Here is a 19113-nt window from a genome sequence, read left to right on the forward strand (position 1 = left end):
AATCATGTACCGGGTACGAACATCTCAAAAATTTTGGATGCATGCACTGACTCAAAATTGTCATCTAGTGTTAAAGCATGTGTGTCTATTGGATACAATACAAATTACAAAGGTTATATCTGTTATAATCTTGTTTCAATAAAAGTTTTTATTTTCAGGCATGTTGTATTTGATAAAACTAATTTTCTGTATGCTAAAAATAATAATATATAATAGTCATGTGGGTGTCAAGGAAACTACTTCTTGGATACAAAACTCCTCACAAACCCAAACTCTTAAAACGTCGTCACCTATCTCCATGCCTAGTTCTCTCTTAACTAGTCCTAGCCATAGTTTCCCTTAAGAATCAGAAATAAAAAATCTTGGAGATATGGACTCTGATCCAAATTCATCAAGTGAGTCCCATGGTGTATCCTCCAATGAGTTGAACCTAGCATATGTCTATGAATCGTTTGATCCAACTCGTGAAGACAACCATACAAATTTGACTCTAATGAAGACTCGCCATATGATAATTAACCAAGTCCCTGGATGATACGTTAAAGCCCAGATCTTTCCTTACCAAGAAGTATTACATTTCTATAGTTTTTTTGACTGAAGTATTGCAAGAATAGATGAAACCTTGTGACCTTAGTCAAGTTATGCAGGAACCAAAATAGCAATATGTCATGAAAGATCAAATTTATGCCCTGAATAAAAAACAGACCTAGACTATTATTCCTCCAACTAATACCCACAACCTAGTTAATTGTAAATGAATATACAAAATAAAGTGTCATGATGATGGAACACTCGCCAATTATAAAGTTCACCTAGTTGTCAAAGGGTACAATCAATAAGAAGGTGTAGCTTATTTTGAGACCTTTAGGCCTGTCATTAAACCCACATCCCTCAAAACAATATTCACTATTACAATAAGTTGTGGATGGCAGATTCACTAGCTAAATGTTAATAATATTTTCTTGCATGGATATCTAAAGGAAGAAGTGTATATGAGTCAACCTCGAGGTTTTGAAAACAGACGTTACCTTGACTACATGATTTGAAAGGTTTAAGGTGTACTTAGAGAAACCCAACTTTACGGAGTCTCATGCATATTCATCCCTATTTGTTCGTCAAGAACATGGTGTAAAAATGTACATTCAAATCTAATATATGTAGATGACATAATTTTGACAGGAAGCTCAGTCCAAGTGGTCATAACCATCATTCAAGCCTTTGGTCAAGAATTTTCAATTAAGGACCTAGGCCATCTACACTACTTTTTGAGCATCAAAGTTGTTCAGGACAAGTCAAGAATTGTTTTGACCCAGAGAAATACATTACAGATCTCTTGATTAAATCAGGTATGATAGACTGCAAAAACATTATCACCCCTGCAACTGCTAATATTTTTTTTTCAAAATTTTGTAAGGAGAAAATCCAATTCAATATAAAACTATTATGGGAGCTCTACAATTCACTCGTTCAGACATAGCCTTTGTCATAAACATGGCTTGTTAATTTATGCATGAGCCCGCGCTGGGTCATTGGACTCATGTCAAATGAGTTTTGTGATATCTCAAAGGATCTCTCAACTATAGCTTCCACATCAAGCAGTCCAACAATCTCAAGCTTGCTGGATTCTCTAGTGTTAACCGGTGACTGAAGATTCACTGGTGGGTACCTTACTTATCTGGGACCCAATCTGTTATCGTGGAGTTCTTCCAAAATGACTTGGTTTTCAATTATTTTAATAGTCAATCTTATGTTCCATGCCAAAACAAAACATATAGAGATTGACTATCACTTTGTGAGAGAAAAGGTTGCTCAAGGTGATATGGAAGTTGAATTTTAATATCCGGAAGTTGAAGTCCAGTTTGTCCCGTATGAAAATCAAATAGCATACGTCTTTACAAAGATTCTACCTGATACAAAATTTTAATCTCATAGACAAGTTGAATTTTAGAGAGATTAGCTTGAGGGAGCATGTGAAGGAAGATCCAGATTTAGATTCAGAATGTGATGCATTATATCTCTACCAGACAGGTCCACACATAGAGGTGGATCCTCAGGTTGAAAATATGGATCTCAACCAAGTCTCTCAACTGAATAGTGGTTCCAAACAAGAACTCCTCCTAAACAAGGTAACTGAAGCAAAGACTTCTCTTTCAAGAAAAAGACTTGTAAAAAAGAAACATGTAATCAAAAGGAGTCTAGTTGTAACTGGTCTCCTTATATGTGAAGTCCCCAAAACATGTTACTCTTGGACCTATCTATAAAAAATGGATGGGAGAGACCCTCTCTCTGGGGTGTAAAAAATCAGAGAGAGACCCCATAGTGGACTTAGGTTGCAGTTGGACCAAACTACTCTAAAATCGTGTTTTCCTTGTGTGTGTGTGTGTGTGTGTGTGTGTGAAAACCCCAATCTTCACCTATTTTACATATGTGTGCCCTTGGTAACTTAATAATCTATTTACTAGGGGCAAGGGTCCTAGCCTTGGAGTTTTACGCAGCAGACACGACAACAGTGAGTATGGTAGGCTGAGCCAGCGCGATCAGGTCTGCGTGCCAGGTGCGGTTTCTTTGGGTTATAATTTAAAAATGAAAAAACTATTAGATCATGTTTTTCTATGAAAAATATGATTTTATGCGTCTTTAAATTAGTGAGAATTCCGAGTCATCAATTTTTCAAGTTTTAAAAAAAGCATGCTCATGTGTGTCATAATTAAATGATTCAAAAGCCTATTCTTACTGACCAACTATGTAGAACATATATGTAAGGTAAGAATAAAAACACACAAAAAAAAAAAAGTAGATAAACCTGTCTTCACTGTCATATTGTTAGGAGGTACCAATCTCTCTCATCAAGGCAATACAGAACATTGGACCTTCTGAACCCGTTAATTATGTCCCCTTCAATTTAACTTCAATCTTTGCCAGATTAACAGACCTTTGGGGAGAGAACATGGCATTTGAAAGGGCGTCTTTGAACGACGCGAATCTCAGATTTATGTATTAAATTTGGCATGATGCAAACATGGGACAGATCCGATGATCAATAGAATTCAAAAGCAGCATTGAGATTGATGAATTTTTGGCTTGAGTCAAGAGGGTTAGGCTAGGTATATATATGGATCTCAGATTCATAATTCTCGTTTTGTCTCTCATTGCTACACTCATCAAACACACTGGATAAGGGGTTGCCACATGGTTTCTTCACTTTTTCATAGAAAAAAGAACATTGGATTTTAGGTGGTGGGGCACAGGTCCAAGGCAAGATCCAAGGTTTCTCAAACATGTAACTTTTTTTTTTTTATGTTTACATGAAGAAACCGCTCTCACCGACTGCACATTGACTGGCCTACAGTAGATAAAACCCTCGAGGTTCCCCTTGCCCATTGGAGAGTACACTCAGCTTTCACCTTGCGGCTCATGGATTTCAAACTTGTGACGTCTTGTCAACTTGGTGACATTCACAAGCAGCCCCTACCAGATAAGTGAAGCCCTTGAAAACCTATGAATCAGAATCTATTCTCATATCCTAGGATCTCAAATGATCCAAGGATCTCCCTCAAATTTGAGATCCAAGGGCCTCAAACACAACCTAAGCTTTGATATTACTTAGGACCTGAGATCCGAAAGTAATCAAACGCACCTAAAGAAATAGCACAAAAGCTTTGTTTTAAATCAACATATTGACAAATGACAATTGAGTTAGATAATGGATCCGGTTTTCCTGTTATGGTAAGTTGCCCAAATGCGTTCATCCGCTAAAACTGAAGTGGGTGACTGCAAAAGTCAGTTCCGATCAAAATAATCGGACTCACACGAAACGAGTTCTTCAAGAACCGGATATGTCCGTCCAAAGTATCGGGATAATGAAATGAACCGGGACTCTCAAACCCAAGACGAATCGGAAACCGTCGGCCGGATGGGTATAAATTCCTCTTTCACTGAGAGAGGAGAGAGAGAGAAACAATGAAAGAGGGAAGAAAGGATGCGGAGTCCCTCACGGAGGAAGAGCGTCGGGCCCTCCGAGGGAGCCGATTCTCTTCCCCACTCCCTCCTCTCCCTCCCGATCGATCCAATCCCAGGTTGATAATCCCCTCTCTCTCTCTGCGATTCTTACCTAACCCTAGATTGCTTTATGTGGTGTTAGGTACATTTGTAGTTGTGATCCATTTTCTGCTTGATGGGTTGCATATTAGGATTTTTTGTGATTGATGAATTTTTTAAGCCTTCTTTTTAATGCGTTGATGTTTTGGTGATTGATTATGGTGCGATTGGAAGTGGAACTGAAATTCGGAGAGTGGGTGGATTCTCATTTGTTTACATTCCGGGCTTTTGTTTCAGAGAAGATAGTAATCAATTTCTGGGTCAAATTTTGAATTCTTCTTCTTCTTCTTCTTCTTCTTCTTCTTCTTCTTCTTCTTCTTCTTCTTCTTCTTATTTGGCTTTATTTCTTTTTGTGAATTTGCTGTGGTGATTGATTATTAGTGTGATCGGAAGGCGGAGCTGAATTTGGAGAGTAAACGGATTCTTATTTGTTTGCATCGTGAACTTTAGTTTCAGAAATTATAGTATTTTATTTCTGGATAAAATTTTGAATTCTTCTTCTTCTTCTTCGTTTTCTTGAATATGTCGATGCTTTGGTGATTGATTGGAAGGTGGAACTGAAATTTAGAGATTAAATGGCTTCTTATTTGTTTTGCATTGTGATCTTTGTTTTTGGACGATTTCTGCGTATACATCATAAAAAGTCTTGGGGTAGGGATATTTTAGCGACTTCTTTGAAATGAGATGCTTGATTTGGAAGTTTTCCATCTCTTCTCTCTTTGAATAGAGAGGTATGTGAAATCCAATTTGGGATTCTTTTGCCTAACTGGGATAAGGTTTGGGAGAGTTTTAGCGATCCTGTGAAGTAAGAAGCTTGGTTTGGAAAATTTCCATCTTTTATGTGATTGAATAGAGAGGTACGTTACTCCAATATCTAGAAACTAGTACTTTGAATACCAAAATCTTACCCCCACTAACTGCAATTGGTTGGTTGTTGCTAGTGTTTATGGTTTTGACCATTTTGCTTTTGACATAAAGATCAAAATGGTGAGTCTCGGATGCCTTTGTACACTAGAATGTATTGACTTTTCAGAAACCTGATGACAAGTGTGGCGGATAGCTGTACAACTAAGCTACCTAACGTAGTTAATTACTTGAACTTTAGCGCATTGAGTGGTCTGTTTCAAGTACTAATTGGCATCCGAGAAACAAGGCCTTAGACTTGATTTGTTTCTCTTGAGTAAAATATGAGAAAATTGGTAGGTAGTGATTATAAATCATTAGCTACTTAGACATGTATAAAGCAGGCAAAAAGACATATTCTTAACAGATACTTAAAGAAGGTCAATGATTCAACTTAATGTTGGTTATCAGTAATATGTGGGCTGCTGTGTTAGTAGCCTAGTGCCTGTGATAATACCATTCCCTCTGGCTATGTTCGGTTTATTAGGATTTTAAGAAATTATAGTCTCTGAATTTGTAAGCCATATCTTGAGGTCACCTCTAGTAGCTAGGTTCTATTTTCCTTTTCGTAGATTATAGCATATGCTTGAGTTTTCTTGTGGTGTTAACTGTGCTAGTTTGTTATCATGTGGGGAAGATCTATGGTCATGGTTTTGTTTATGAAATCAAGCTACGAAGTAAAATAAGCACTCTTAAGTTTGAGCATTGTGATACCTTGAATGAGTTTGCAAGATATTTTTTTTAGCTTTGACTTGCATTGTTAAACACCTCTAATATCTGATCCATCCTTTCCTAGTCATTAAAGAAGAATAGAGTGAGTAGGTAATCATGGAGCAAAATTAGGTTATAAATCTTTAAAGTTGATAGAAAGTTTGGATGACTTCACATTCAAAGCAACCAAGAGAACATAGAATTGATGATTATGATAAAATTTCAAATACTGTGATGCAGCCATCTCACATTTCCTTGTGTAAGTTCTAGTTTGATCAAAATGAAGGTGATCTTTTTGGAATAATAAAGAATAGCTATAATACATTGGCCTTGTGCTTCTTTAAATTTCTTTGCAGTTTTGTTGTTGTATCGGAAATGGATGTCTTAGATACAACTAGTGCAAGGGCATATTTATTTGTTTATACTTATCACATTTATTAGATGAATCAATAGTGTAACTTCCCTGTAAGGGATCACTGATTTTATGATGTTATATTGACTTTTCTTTTGTGGTCTTATATTTTTTTTTAATCCTAAACCTTGTAGACAAACATGTACAAATATTTATTGATTATGTTTTTGAGAAGGTTGGCACATCCAGGAGGTCCAGTTGCAACAAACAAAGCTGCTGCTTTAGCAAAATTTTTGGAAAGAAAACTCCAAGAGCCTGAAGGATTGACTTCCATGGACCCTGCACTTGTTGAATCGGCTGTAAGAAATGCTAAGGACACTCTGAAAGCAAGTAAGTGGCATTTCTTTTCATACTCCTGTCATTCTAATCCAAATATAATTTATTTATTTGATAACTAGATATGAAGTAGAAAATGCGTTAGTGTAAGAAATTGAACATGGTAAAGTCTTGACATCTAGATTCTAAGGAGAAGCCAACATGCCCTTCTTCTGTGTCACATAGGTGCAGCTATGGATGTGGGTATGAGTGCAGATGCGACGATGTGACAGTTTCAAAGGATTTGGTCGTGGGGTGCGGGTAGGGTAGATATACATGACTCTGAATCAGACCTGGCCCTAACCTAGGTCTGAATTAGCCGGAATCAGACCTGGACCCAGATTCAAGTCTCATTTAATCGAATTAGACCTGAACCCAGACCCAGGTCTGATTCAAACTGAATCAAACATAGGCCCAGACCTGTCTCTGATTAAGACTAAATGAGACCTGGATCCAAACCCAGGTCTCATTTAGTTGAATCAGACATGGATCAACACCCAGGTCTGGTTTTGTTTGAATTAGACAAGGTCAAACCCCAGGTTTGATTCATGCCAACCCAACCTAACCCAACCCAACCGTTGTCCTTGCCGTAGTTGTCAAAACACTAGTCGAGGCTTAGGCGGGATCAGAAAAGCAAAACATCAACAAAAATAGAAATATTACAATAAATAGCTAAATCTAGTAACATATGATGGCAATTATGAGTGAAGTGTGTAATTCAGTGTAATATACTGCAAAATTTGAAAAATTGCATATCATTGAACATAAAACAGACACACACACATATATTTGTGAAAACCGCAGGCATACATGTAAAGAATAGAAAGAAAAAAAAGAAAGAAATGGAAGGAAAAAAGAAAAAAAAATGAAAAAAGAAAGAAAGGGAAGATGAAAAAGAAGGGGAAGGAAAAAAGAACAGTGTGGAGGGGCAAGAAGAGGAAGAAAAAGAAAAGGAGAAGAAAAAAAGAAAATAATAAGTAAAAATAAAAGGGGAAAAGAAAGAAAAAGGACAAAAAAGAAAAAGGGGAAACATGAATACAAAAAATAGTAGAAGAAGAAGAAGAGGAAGAAAAATAAATAAAGTGGAGGGGTGAAAGGAGGAGGAAGAAGAAAAAAAAGAAAATGAAAAGAAGAAAGGAAAAAATAAAGAAAGAAGAAAAAAGGGGTTGGGGGCGGGATGAAGAAGAAGGGAAAAAAAAGACGCACCGCCTAGATGGGAACTGCATAGGCATCGCCTAGGTAGTTGAGACCCATAAGCCTAGGTGGTAGCCCTATGCTTAGGTGACATTTTTTACAACTAAGGTCCTTGCAGGGCCAGGTGTTTGCGCGCTAACATAGGACCCTGCTTTAAAGTCATAAAGTGAGAGAGAGAGAGAGGGGCTCGTCATTGCTGGTGAGCGAAAGGGGAGCAGAACAGGGCGGGGGGGGGGAGCGAAACCTATTTCACATGGATGCAGATGCGGATACAAGACATGCAGTAGATACGCTTGGTATGATACAACAATTTTCAAAAATTAGGATTCGAGGGCATGGTTGTACATATATTATATATTTTTATATAATATATATTTATACATTAAAAAATTTTAAATTAGATCGTGTCTGACACCGTGTCAGCATGTCAAACCTGTGTCCAATATGTCGGGCACCGTGTCAAACCTCTCAGACGTTGTGTTAGTGTGTTGAACACCATGCCATATGTGTTGACCGTATCGAACACGGTGTTGAGTGTCCTATGCAAATTGCAACGTGTCCCGTGTCTGAATCCATGTGTCGTACTGACATGTGATTTGCCTCCTAAGTGGAATGTCCCTGTGACGTAGCCCTAACCCCATTTACGCCTTTTTTTATTTTTCAAAGCAAGGACAAAAAATGACTTGGTCAACATTGATCGAGCTCATTTTTGTACCTTTTTTACCTCAGGTGTGGGTTGACCACACTCGCACCTGTGTTGAGTCACGTCAATGTGGTTGTGCAAGGGTTAAGAAGAGTTCATGTTACATAACCCTTCTTAATTGACCTTGTTTTTTATTTTTTTCCAAAACATCATGATGATCTCTCTCTCTCTCTCTCTCTCTCTCTCTCTCTCTCTCTCTCATACGCATGCTGGTAAATGAGCTGAACCTTGGTTTGTTTTTATGGTGAGTTGAGGTGGCTCGTTTACAAGAGAATAAATTATTCCAGAGCTGAAAGTAGTAGGATTTGAACTCTGGACTGTTGAGCCATGCTCAAGCTAACTCGTTTACAGGAAAAATACAGTTTTCAAAGCTTGAAGCAACAGGATTTGTTCGAGTCACAAATGTCATTCTCAGCAAGGGAAAATCTGAGGAGATTTTCAAAACCCTTGTTTTTCGGAAAAAAATTGGGAAAATATCGGGTTTTAAAGAATAATATAAATGAATGTGTAATAAAAGTATCATAAAAATTATGAATAAATACATATTCAAGGTAGGTTATGTTACCTTAGCATACATACATGCACTCTTACAGTCAGATATTGGAGTAGAGGGACAATGATTTATATGGTATTATATGAAAAATAAAAGAAAAGGGTATGGTTTATATGATTTTTAATGATAAAGAGTACAAGTGAGGGCAGTGTTGTGAAAAGCGTTGAGGCGTAGCGAGGCACTCCACTAAAATCTGAGGCGAGGCGTAAAGCGTAAGCCTCAAATTTTTTTTTTAAAACTTAAAAAAACTATAAAAAATATCTAAAATTATAAATAAATAATAAAATTATCACTTCTAAAAGCTTAAAACTTTTAGAAGTTGAAAACATTTCTAAAATACCCTGATATTTATCACTATATTTACAAAACTTTTCCTTGCTTATGCTTTCTATATCTTAAATACAAGTACTCTTAGTTTCTATTTTTATTTTTAAGAGATTTTCCGTGTTCTCTTTACATTATTGAAAAGAAAATTACTAAAACCTACTTATTTTACTATTATTGTTATATTGTATTTTTTAGTATAGAGATTTTTGCCAAGATTTATCTAAAAGCTTATAATATCCCAAGAACAAAGATTTTACCTACAACCAAGACATGACTATGACTGAAAGTTACCCCAAAAAAAAAGGTTTAAACTGGGATAATGGTTTCAGAAAAAATAAACGAACAAATAGTCAGTCATACAACACAATAATATTCATCAATCATTAAATTCATACTACATAAATTGTAATAATCTGCAAAGTAAATATTCAATATTGCATACTAATTTGTTTTTCATCAATCAACTGACTCATTTTTACTGCTTAAGCAGCATGAAGGCAGACAAATGACAAGTTCTCATTTGGCATTGCCAACAGAAAAAGTTCAAAATTTGGAGGAATAGAAAGGCAAAAGAATGAGTGATAAGGGTAGCTTGAGACTTACGTGCACAAGCACGCACAACACAGTTCACATAATCTGACTTTCTTGAATGGAACAGGCTATGACCAGTCTAATACATATTTTTCTTGTGATATTGTCTAAATTGCAAGTGTGTAACGTTAGAAACTTTAAGCTTTTGTTGCATCATTTCATATTTAAGGAAAAGCAGGGTAAATTTACAGAGCACCAGATTCAGAACAAAATTGCAAAGCACAATCATCAACATGTGTGTGAAAAAAATGAGAGAAGTTCACATGTTTTCCATGGGGTTACCAAAGATTGTTAAAATTGATATCTGTTTTGTGACATTAGTTTGTTTTTATTACAAGCTCTCTTACCTCGTATATTTTCTCCTATTATATCTCTTATTTAAGTGTCATTTTATGAAGACAAGAAATGTTGTTTTTCAATGTGGTGAGTTATATGCACTCATTAGTGTTATTTGCAGTCTTACAATCATTTGTGAGGTGAGGTATGTGCACCTCTTGTGGTTGTAGCTGGTTTGTATTGTTAGAGATTTTGTATTGTTTGTGCATGGTCATGGGAATGATTATGTTTACATTTGTGTTCAGTTTCGATTACCAGTTTGTTGGTGCTGAGCAAGAATTATTTGAGTGATAGCAGCTCCAAAGTTTAAAGGAACCATAAAAAAAAAACAGGAAAACAACTTAGGAGCTTGCCATTTTTTTTCTTTATCATCAATTGGTATTGCTGGGTTTTTTTGCTGATTTATGCTCTTTCAGGTTGCTTTTCAAAATCTGGAAAAAGCATAAAGCATGTGACATCTTTTTCAGACTGTGGAGAGGTTGGTGTCCTGGTGGTTATCAGTCCTTGTTTCTGTATGACTACAGCATCCTTTGCTATGATAACCTAGAAATAAACATTTAATCTCACAGGGTTCTGCCGAGTTTGAAGATGGAAAAAATAGAAAAGGCAAAAAGAAGAAGAAGAAGGTTTGTAGTTCTTGTCATTCCACAAACCTGCATTTTAAGCATTATAAACAACCTGCTTTTCACATTGCAGGAGCGGTTGCATGCACATACTAAAAAGATTAAAAAAGCTAAGAAAAAGATGAAACAGGGCCAGTTGTGAGCATTACAAGGGACATGCAATGGAAGTAGATTCTTTTCTTTCTTTTCCTTTTTGAGAGAAAGAGAAGGGAGTAGTTTGTAAAATATCCTTTTCCTTTTTTTTATGTATAAGCAGGACGCAACATGAAGTCAGTGCCATTATGTCGATACATGAATCATTTTTTAACCCCTTGGGGTGTTGTAAACTGTGAACATTCTTGAATTTTGCTGATGAGAATGAAAACTAGTGCTTTGGCAGAAATTGGAGTAAATTATTTTTTTCTTTTTTCTTTTTTGAGAATGAAAACTAGTGCTTTAGCAGAAATTGAACATGCAAAACTATTTCATGGGAGTAGATTCTTTTTTTCTCTTTTCCTTTTTTAGAGAGAGAAGAGAGTAGTTTGTAAAATATCCTTTTCTTTTTTTTGATGTACAAGCAGGACGCAACATGAAGTCAGTGTCATGATGTCCATACATGAATCATTTTGTAACCCCTTGGGGTGTTGTAAACAATTAACATTCTTGAATTTTGCTGATGAGAATGAAAACTAGTGCTTTAGCAATTGGAGTAAAAAATTTTTTTCTTTATATGAGAATGAAAACTAGTGCTTTAGCAGAAATTGGACATGCAAAACTATTTAATGGGAGTAATTTTTTTTTTTCGTTTTGAGAGAGAAAAGGGAGTAGTTTCCGTTTTTTTTATGTACAAGCAGGACAACATGAAGTCAGTGTCATGATGTCGATACATGAATAATTTTTTAACCCCTTGGGGTGTTGTAAACAGTAAACAATCTTGAATTTTGCTGATGAGAATGAAAACTAGTGCTTTAGCAGTTGGAGTGTTTTTTCTTTTTTTTTAATATCGCTGCATTTTTTTAAAATAATCTTAAAGGTTATTCATAACTTGTCATATTGTTTGAATCCTATATAGATCAATAAATTACTTTTCTACAAAACTGCATTGGTCACCTGCCATAGTTTAACAGCCATGGTTACTTACCTGTTGTAGCAACAAACAATTTGAATTGGTTATGTTGTATGTTGAAGGTGTACCGTGTACCATGGTTCGTCAAACAAAATGGCCAATTTGTGCTTATCATGTTTATTTTAGACTCTGTTTGACAGTAAGAATATATCCAGATAAAGCTGAGGAAGGGATTTGGAGAATCCTTGTTTCTTAGCCCATCATAACCCATAAACAGTACAAAACAAGATCAAAAGGCGTGCCAAACTGGACCAAAAAGGTGATAGGATAGTAGGATCGATTTTCCTTTGACCAATGCATGTGCAGTGACCAAGTCAACAAAAGTTAGGTCACAAGAATGGACGCTTCATTTAGCATGCGTATCCCGTTTTGACACGAAACAACACTTCATGGACACAGTCAACATTGTGTCATTAATTGCTTATTTTCTTTTATGATCTTATTTACTTATTTTGTATTCACCTGAGATCTTTCACTTTTAAAATCTAACATCAATTATATTCCAGTTTCAACCTAACTTGATTGTTTGATGTTCCTAGCTATAGCTATTTAAGATTGTTTTTTTTTATACACATACATTTATATGTGTGAGCAGCCGTGCCCCTGCATCCTAAGTTTTGTAAATTATTGTATCGTACGATGCGGATATAGGAAGTGTATCTGATTCATGTCCCGTTCCCACATCCGTATGCATGTGACAGAGCACAAGTTAATTAGGGTGCATTTGAATGTCACAAATCTCATCATATCAATGTATCGAATATAGCATGGAGGCCCCCAAACAAAAGGAAGCTGGTTATCCGAAAAGGGATCCAACTTCACATAAAAGTTGTCCATCTTTAAGATGGATGATGCCAAAAATAAACCTTAGGATCTCGACCAATGTCAATGTGGAACCATGCTATGCAGAAGGAAGCTGACACATCTCAGGATTTCCCAAAAAGGCACTATTGAAACTGATGATTTGTAGTTACCAAAAATATAACAGATTACAGGCACCAGAATAGGCACAAGGTGAACAAATAGCAGTTTTTCAGCATTTTGACAGTTTCAATATTTCACATGTTGCAGAAGATCTGATTATCATCTATGTGAAGACCCTTTGTTCCCTTCAGTGTCTATAAATCAGGTTGTAGAGACTATGATTAACTCAGCACGCTCTTCAAGCATCTCCTGCTGCTTCATGCATGCACAAGACTGCAAGAAAGCATGTGTATGACCATGAACAGACACACCAGATATCCTTGTAAATTTACAAAATATATGAAGCATGATTGCAAAATCAATGCAAATCTGTACTCACAAAATGAAAATTGATTGATCCAATGCCTCATTTCTTCAGCTACCTAGTTATGATGTGGTTGGCATGCTGACAGACTCTGCAAGCTCTTCAAGCAGCTCCTTCTGCTCCATGGATACACAGGACTGCAAGAGAAGCGAGGGACTGTAGTTGACGAATGTGAACTAACATAGCACAAGCATGCTTGCGCATATACATGTATGAAGCATAAATCCAACTCAGTCTAAAGACAGTATAGAAATGGAAGCTCATTTCAGCCAACATGTTTAAAAATTTTATAGCAGTTCTGTTTATCATATATAATCAAGAACAAAAACAAAAGGTGGATTGGAGGACAAAGTTTACATGACAATTTTATCCAGGGCTAAATGGGTTCATGACAGATCCAGGCAGACCAAGGCCAAGCAGGGGTTTAATAGAGATCAGGCCTAAGATGCCTGATGACTAGCGTTCAGCGGCTTCAGCCTTTGCAAGCCATGGATGGGACCCAAGTGAATTCCCATATTACACCAGGGCTCCACTCCAACAGATCATAATGGATCTAGGTCAGATCCAAGTATGTTAGATCAACCAAAGGGGGCTCCACTCTTGTGGTAGGAGCAGTTAGTGCACGTCACCATGTGATGGGATGTTGCAAGTTCAAATTTGATTAACTGTTATAAAAGAAGGGGGCCTTATTTCCCCAGCTCTGTTAGGGGAAAAAAGAGTGTTTAGATCTAGGCTAGACCCAGAATTCTAGGTTGTTGTATCAAAATTATTAACAGAAAGAAAGAAAAAATGGTCTATAAATAAATCCAAACACTAATAACAGCCTTGTCCAGGAAAGAGCTAATTAACCAAAAATATCAAGATATACCTGAACAGCTGTCTCTATATCACCAGAGAGGAATGATGTGAGTTCAAAGTTCATCTTCAGTCTGTGGTCAGTGACTCGGTTATCCTGTCAGAGCAGAGATCTACTATAAGAATAACAATAAAAAATGAAAGGATGTCGAAGAACCCAGGCTTGATAGAACTTAAGTCTTGCCACAAGAATGATCATCAGCAAACCTTCGAACTACTTGGTGTCAGCTAAAATTTTGCCAGAAAAACAATTCTTACCAAAAGATGGTGTTTCATGAAAAAAGGAAACAAAAGCAACTCCAAATAAAAATAAGAAATAATAGAGGAACCCACCTTGGGATTCATGCCACTTGGTTCAGGGTGTAAAACTTAGAAAAGTCCAGCCTATACATATATAATTATATATATATATAGGGAAGGGGGACCATCCAACCAAAAAAGTCCAAAATCTACAACCGACAATGATTGATGGCATTCCTTCTCTAACGATTGAGTTTTTCATCGATCGGTCTTTAAATATTGGGACTTTATATTTATTTAGTAAGCTACATGTTTTAGATTATGAATTTTCGATATTTAGATGGTTTTCAAAGTGCTAAAAATCAACAGACCACAACACTTTATATTGTAAAGTTGTAAATGCATTGTGAGCCATCAATTTTTCACGCCTTGAAAAACATGTCTACATGTCAAAGTTTGCGTGCAAAGCATGTTTCTTATTAAATAAATTATAAAGAACAAATATACAAGGTCCGATATATGAAACACTCAAACATTGGAGAAGGGGAGTCATTTGATCATCATTGGTTGTAGATTTTGGACCTTTCTTTGGTTGGACAGTCCCCCTTCCCTATATATATATATATATATATAGAGAGAGAGAGAGAGAGAGTAATGGGTCCGTGCTAAACCGCATGCTGAATAGGTTTTTCAGCTTCTAAGGTGCTTTTTATGCGGTTCCGGCCCTATAAATGTGTTGGGCATGGTCGATTTACTAAGAATCCACACCTGGATCATGTGTTTTCGATGAAAAAAATGATGTTTGGAGCTTCAAAAATTTACAAAGATTTTGGACCACTGATTTTTCGAACTTTATAAAAACCCACCCATGTGTTGGAATTAGGGATGACAGTGGACCGGAGGGAAGCGGGGCCCCGCCCCCCTCGCCCTGTTTGGACCGGGGATGGAGGATATGAAACGGGGATGGAGGCAGGGATGGAGATTAAAATCAAAACCTGTGCGGGGATGGAGGCGGGAATGGACTTACACTTTCCCCCGCCCCGCCCCATCTCGTCCCTGTTAATAAAATTACTAAAATACCCTAAGCTAATTAATAAAATTACAAAAAAATCACATGTATATATACTAACCCTAATACTAACCCTAAATCCTAAAAGGCTAAAACGCTGTTTGTATTCTGTTCTGCCCGAGCGACTCCTACCCGCAGGCTGCTGTGTTGCCCCCCTCCATGCCCCTGCGCCCTTCGCCTCGCCCCTACTCCAGTCCTCCTGGTGCCGGCGTGCCGCTCTGCAACCGGTGTGTTGCCCTCCACTGCCTGAAGAACGTGAAGAAGACGAAGGAAGAAGAAAAAAGAAGGTGAGGGATTGTCGTGTATGATTAACTCGTACGAATCCCTATTTTCTATCAACAATATGATAAAAATATTTCCTTGACACACATTGGATGTTAGTAAGATTAATGATTCATGTTTGTTTGTTCCTAGGAGATGCTATGTTTCTTTCTTTAAATGTTCATGAAGGATGATTAGTTTCTCAAAGAACAATGGATACCCAACTTAATTAACTGCTCTTTCAATCTCTTCCGAGGAAGAGGGATGCTATTCTATTCATAATAAGGGGAAGGGGAATGACTAACTTACATATTCCTTCTTTTAGTTCCCACGCTTGAGATCCGACCTCAGATAATTGATCCAACGAAGGCGGCAGCTCTTGCCGCACCAGAGTAGCACCGGGTGTGTTTCCCTCCACATAATCGCTGGATTTTTTATCGGTATGATTAACTTTGTATTAATCTTTGAGAAATGGTATGAACTCCAGGAGCTTGTTAGTGTGGGTGCCCAAACAGTGTGGGATGATCCGTCAGGCTAAATTGCTTGATGGAGCAGTTTTTATGTTGTTTTGGATGTCTAACCTTGCTGTTTACAGGAATTGAGACAATCACTAAACCGTTAACTAGACCAACTCAAAGTCAGTCAATTATAGACTTCAATGATTGTCCTCTTTTAAAATCCCAATTTCATAGTAAGGTTCAGTAAGGGTTTGTAGTAAACTTTTTGAATCTTCAGTAGTTTTAACAATTTTCTTTCACACATTATCCTAAAGATACATTATGTGGAAGATATGTTTATTTATGCATAAAACAATTTAGTTGAAATTCTTGTCCATCTGACCAATTCATTATGATTCAGTAGTGGTTTTTCTCATTCGTGTTATGGAATGTGTTGCACTTCAAGTTATACATGGTAGAACAGTTATTCAGCAAGCAATCAGATTTTGGAGATTTTTTAATTCAAAAGTAGGAAGATTAGATTGCTATGTTATGTTTACTGCTATTTGTTGCAGATTGTCTTCTAGTTGACATTATTTTCCTGGACAAAAAAGAAAAAGGTGAAACAAGAATAAAGAAAAGAAGATTATAGTTTGTATCATTGCATGAGAGTTTTCTTGATGCAGAAGGATTACTCTCTATCCATTGAAAACTTAAACATGTATTCTTTGCATCTGTGTGCAAACAAATGCACACACATACACGTGGATACACAAGCATGGATACATAGACATGCACAATTTTGTTTCTACATCATCTGTAAGGATATGCTTCAGTTGCCAGAAAGTTCAGAATATGTTGATATTGGTTTGATGATTTATAGGTCAACTTTCATATATGTTGATACTCTTAATGTGATTCTTACTATTGCAATATTTAATTTTTAATTGGCATTCTAGTGCCAATCATATTTTCTTTCTCTTTACATGCATTTTGTAGCTCCCATTGTTACTATGGATAAATCATGGTATCCTGACTCAGGTGTCTCATATCATGTTTCTTTGGATCTCAACAATGCTTTAAGGATATATAAGTCGAGTGTAATCATTGTCATAAATGTCTTCCTGGTAGTGCCAAGGCTGGAACTACCCATTTGCATAATCATATTAAGATTTGTCCTAGGCTTAAGAGTAATAATATTCAGCAATATATTTTGGCCACAAACAAAGCTACAATAAATGCTGAGAAAACAATAGAGAATTGGCAATTTGTTTAAGATGCTGGGAGAAGGGATTTTGCTATGATGATTATTCTGCATAAATATCCTCTTAGTATGGTTGATCATTATGGGTTTAGAAAATATTCTAGTACTCTTCAACCCTTATTCAAAATGATTACTCGAAACACTGTGAAAAAAGATACTCAAAAAATTTTAAATGTGGAACGAGACAAGACAATGAAGTAGTTGAAAAAAACTAAGAGTAGAGTTGTCATCACTACGGACATGTGATCATCTACCAATCAAAAGAAGGGATACATAGCTATCATTGCGCACTTTATTGATAATTCTTGGAGCTTGCAAAGTTGAATCATAAGGTATTTGCCAAATGTCAATCCTTTATTTTTCAATCCTTACTAATATGTTTTTTCAATATCAATATTTAATCACCTTTGTTATATTATGTTTAGGTTTTTATGTGTACCTTATCGACATACCAAGAAAGTTCTTACTGACTGTTTGATGGATTGTTTGTTCGAGTGAAAGCTTGATAGGAAGTTGAAACGTTTGACGATGGATAATTGCACCACTATTGATGCAGTTGTGGATGTTTTATTGGATAAACTTCCATTTGCTTCATTAATATTACATGGGCGGTTGTTTCATATGCGTTGTTGTGCACGTATTCAAAACTTGATTGTCCAATATGATTTGGCTGTGATTGGAGAAAGAAATGAAAGAATTCGTGATAGTGTTGCTTATTGAACATCATCTCCCAGAAGAATACAAAGATTTGAAGAGGTTGCTCATCGGATGCATATTTCAATTGCCAAGAAACTTTCTTTTGATGTTAAAACTCGATGAAACTCAACTTTTCTCATGCTTCAAACTGTTTTGTTTTATAAAGATATTTTTACTCGTTTGACATATTGAGATCCCCACTATAAGCGTTGTATGACAGAAGAGGACTGGGAGATGGCATAAGATAATTGTGAGAAATTAGAGTTATTTTATCGCACAACAGAATTATTTTTAGGCACAAAGTATCCTACAACAAATGCCTACTTTCCAACTATTTGTGGGATTAAAGTTGAGATGACTAAGTGGCTTAGTGTTCCACAAGATGTGGTGAAAAATATGGCGTTTAGAATGTTAAAAAAATTTAATTAGTATTGGAGTGCGATCCATGGTATTATGGGAATGGCCATTGTTTTAAATCTAAGATACAAGTTGAGCATCATGGAGTATTATTACAATAAGATTTATGGAGATAATGAGGCTTTAAATGAAATCACGAGGATTAATAAACTTTGTTTGGAGTTGATTAGTGAATATGAAAAACAAGAAAACAACTCCAATGAACCTCAACTTTCTCCTCCTCCTCCTCAATCAAGTATTGAATCCAAATGTCCATTAATTGATGATCTTTCTAACTTTGATAAGTTTATACAATCTAAAGATATGAAAAAAGCATGTGGGAGATCAGAGTTGGAACATTACTTAGAAGATGGGATGATGCCAAGAACTACAGATTTTGATATAATATCTTTTTGGAAGTCAAGTGGTCCCAAGTATTCTTTTCTACAAAAGATTGCAAAGGATATATTTGCTATTCTTGTCTCCACAGTTGCTTCGAAGTCTGCTTCTAGTACAGGAGAGAGGGTAGTGAGTCCACATCGTAGCAGACTTCTTCCAACTACAATAGAGGCTTTGATGTGCTCTCAAAATTGGTTGTGGGCTGAAGCACGAGGTAATGAAATAATAATTTTATAATTAGTGATTGCTTATGTTATAATGTGTAACTAATGCATTATTTTTTCATTTATAGGTCCATCATCATAGAAGGATCCACAATGTTACACATTCTTGAAAG

At 36.3% G+C, this 19113-nt stretch overlaps 2 protein-coding genes across 4 annotated transcripts in view; one reads left to right on the top strand and one right to left on the bottom strand.

Annotated features, from left to right (window-relative positions):
- Positions 1-3941: 3941 nt before the first annotated feature.
- On the top strand, positions 3942-11148 carry LOC149839093 (E3 ubiquitin-protein ligase). The gene is made up of 5 exons (XM_090002258.1): positions 3942-4076; positions 6300-6454; positions 10560-10621; positions 10713-10769; positions 10843-11148. Exons 1-5 carry the CDS (start codon positions 3961-3963, stop codon positions 10906-10908), a joined length of 456 nt encoding a protein of 151 aa, XP_089858384.1. The 5' UTR covers positions 3942-3960; the 3' UTR covers positions 10909-11148.
- Positions 11149-12803: 1655 nt separating this feature from the next.
- The window catches only part of APG3 (Peptide chain release factor 1), a 41744-nt gene continuing 35434 nt past the window's right edge, over positions 12804-19113 (bottom strand). For 2 of the 3 annotated variants that reach the window (XM_090002263.1, XM_090002259.1), the window contains 3 exons: positions 14028-14111; positions 13175-13296; positions 12804-13068 (listed from right to left, as the gene is read on the bottom strand). In XM_090002263.1, coding sequence (XP_089858389.1) covers positions 13222-13296; positions 14028-14111 — 159 coding nt within the window. In that variant the 3' untranslated portion in view covers positions 12804-13068; positions 13175-13221. The remainder of the gene's footprint in view (positions 13069-13174; positions 13297-14027; positions 14112-19113) is intronic. The other variant, XM_090002260.1, reaches the window with a different exon arrangement.

Source organism: Nuphar pumila, chromosome 4, assembly GCF_984573655.1.
Source record: "Nuphar pumila chromosome 4, dmNupPumi1.hap1.1, whole genome shotgun sequence".
NCBI lineage: Eukaryota > Viridiplantae > Streptophyta > Magnoliopsida > Nymphaeales > Nymphaeaceae > Nuphar > Nuphar pumila.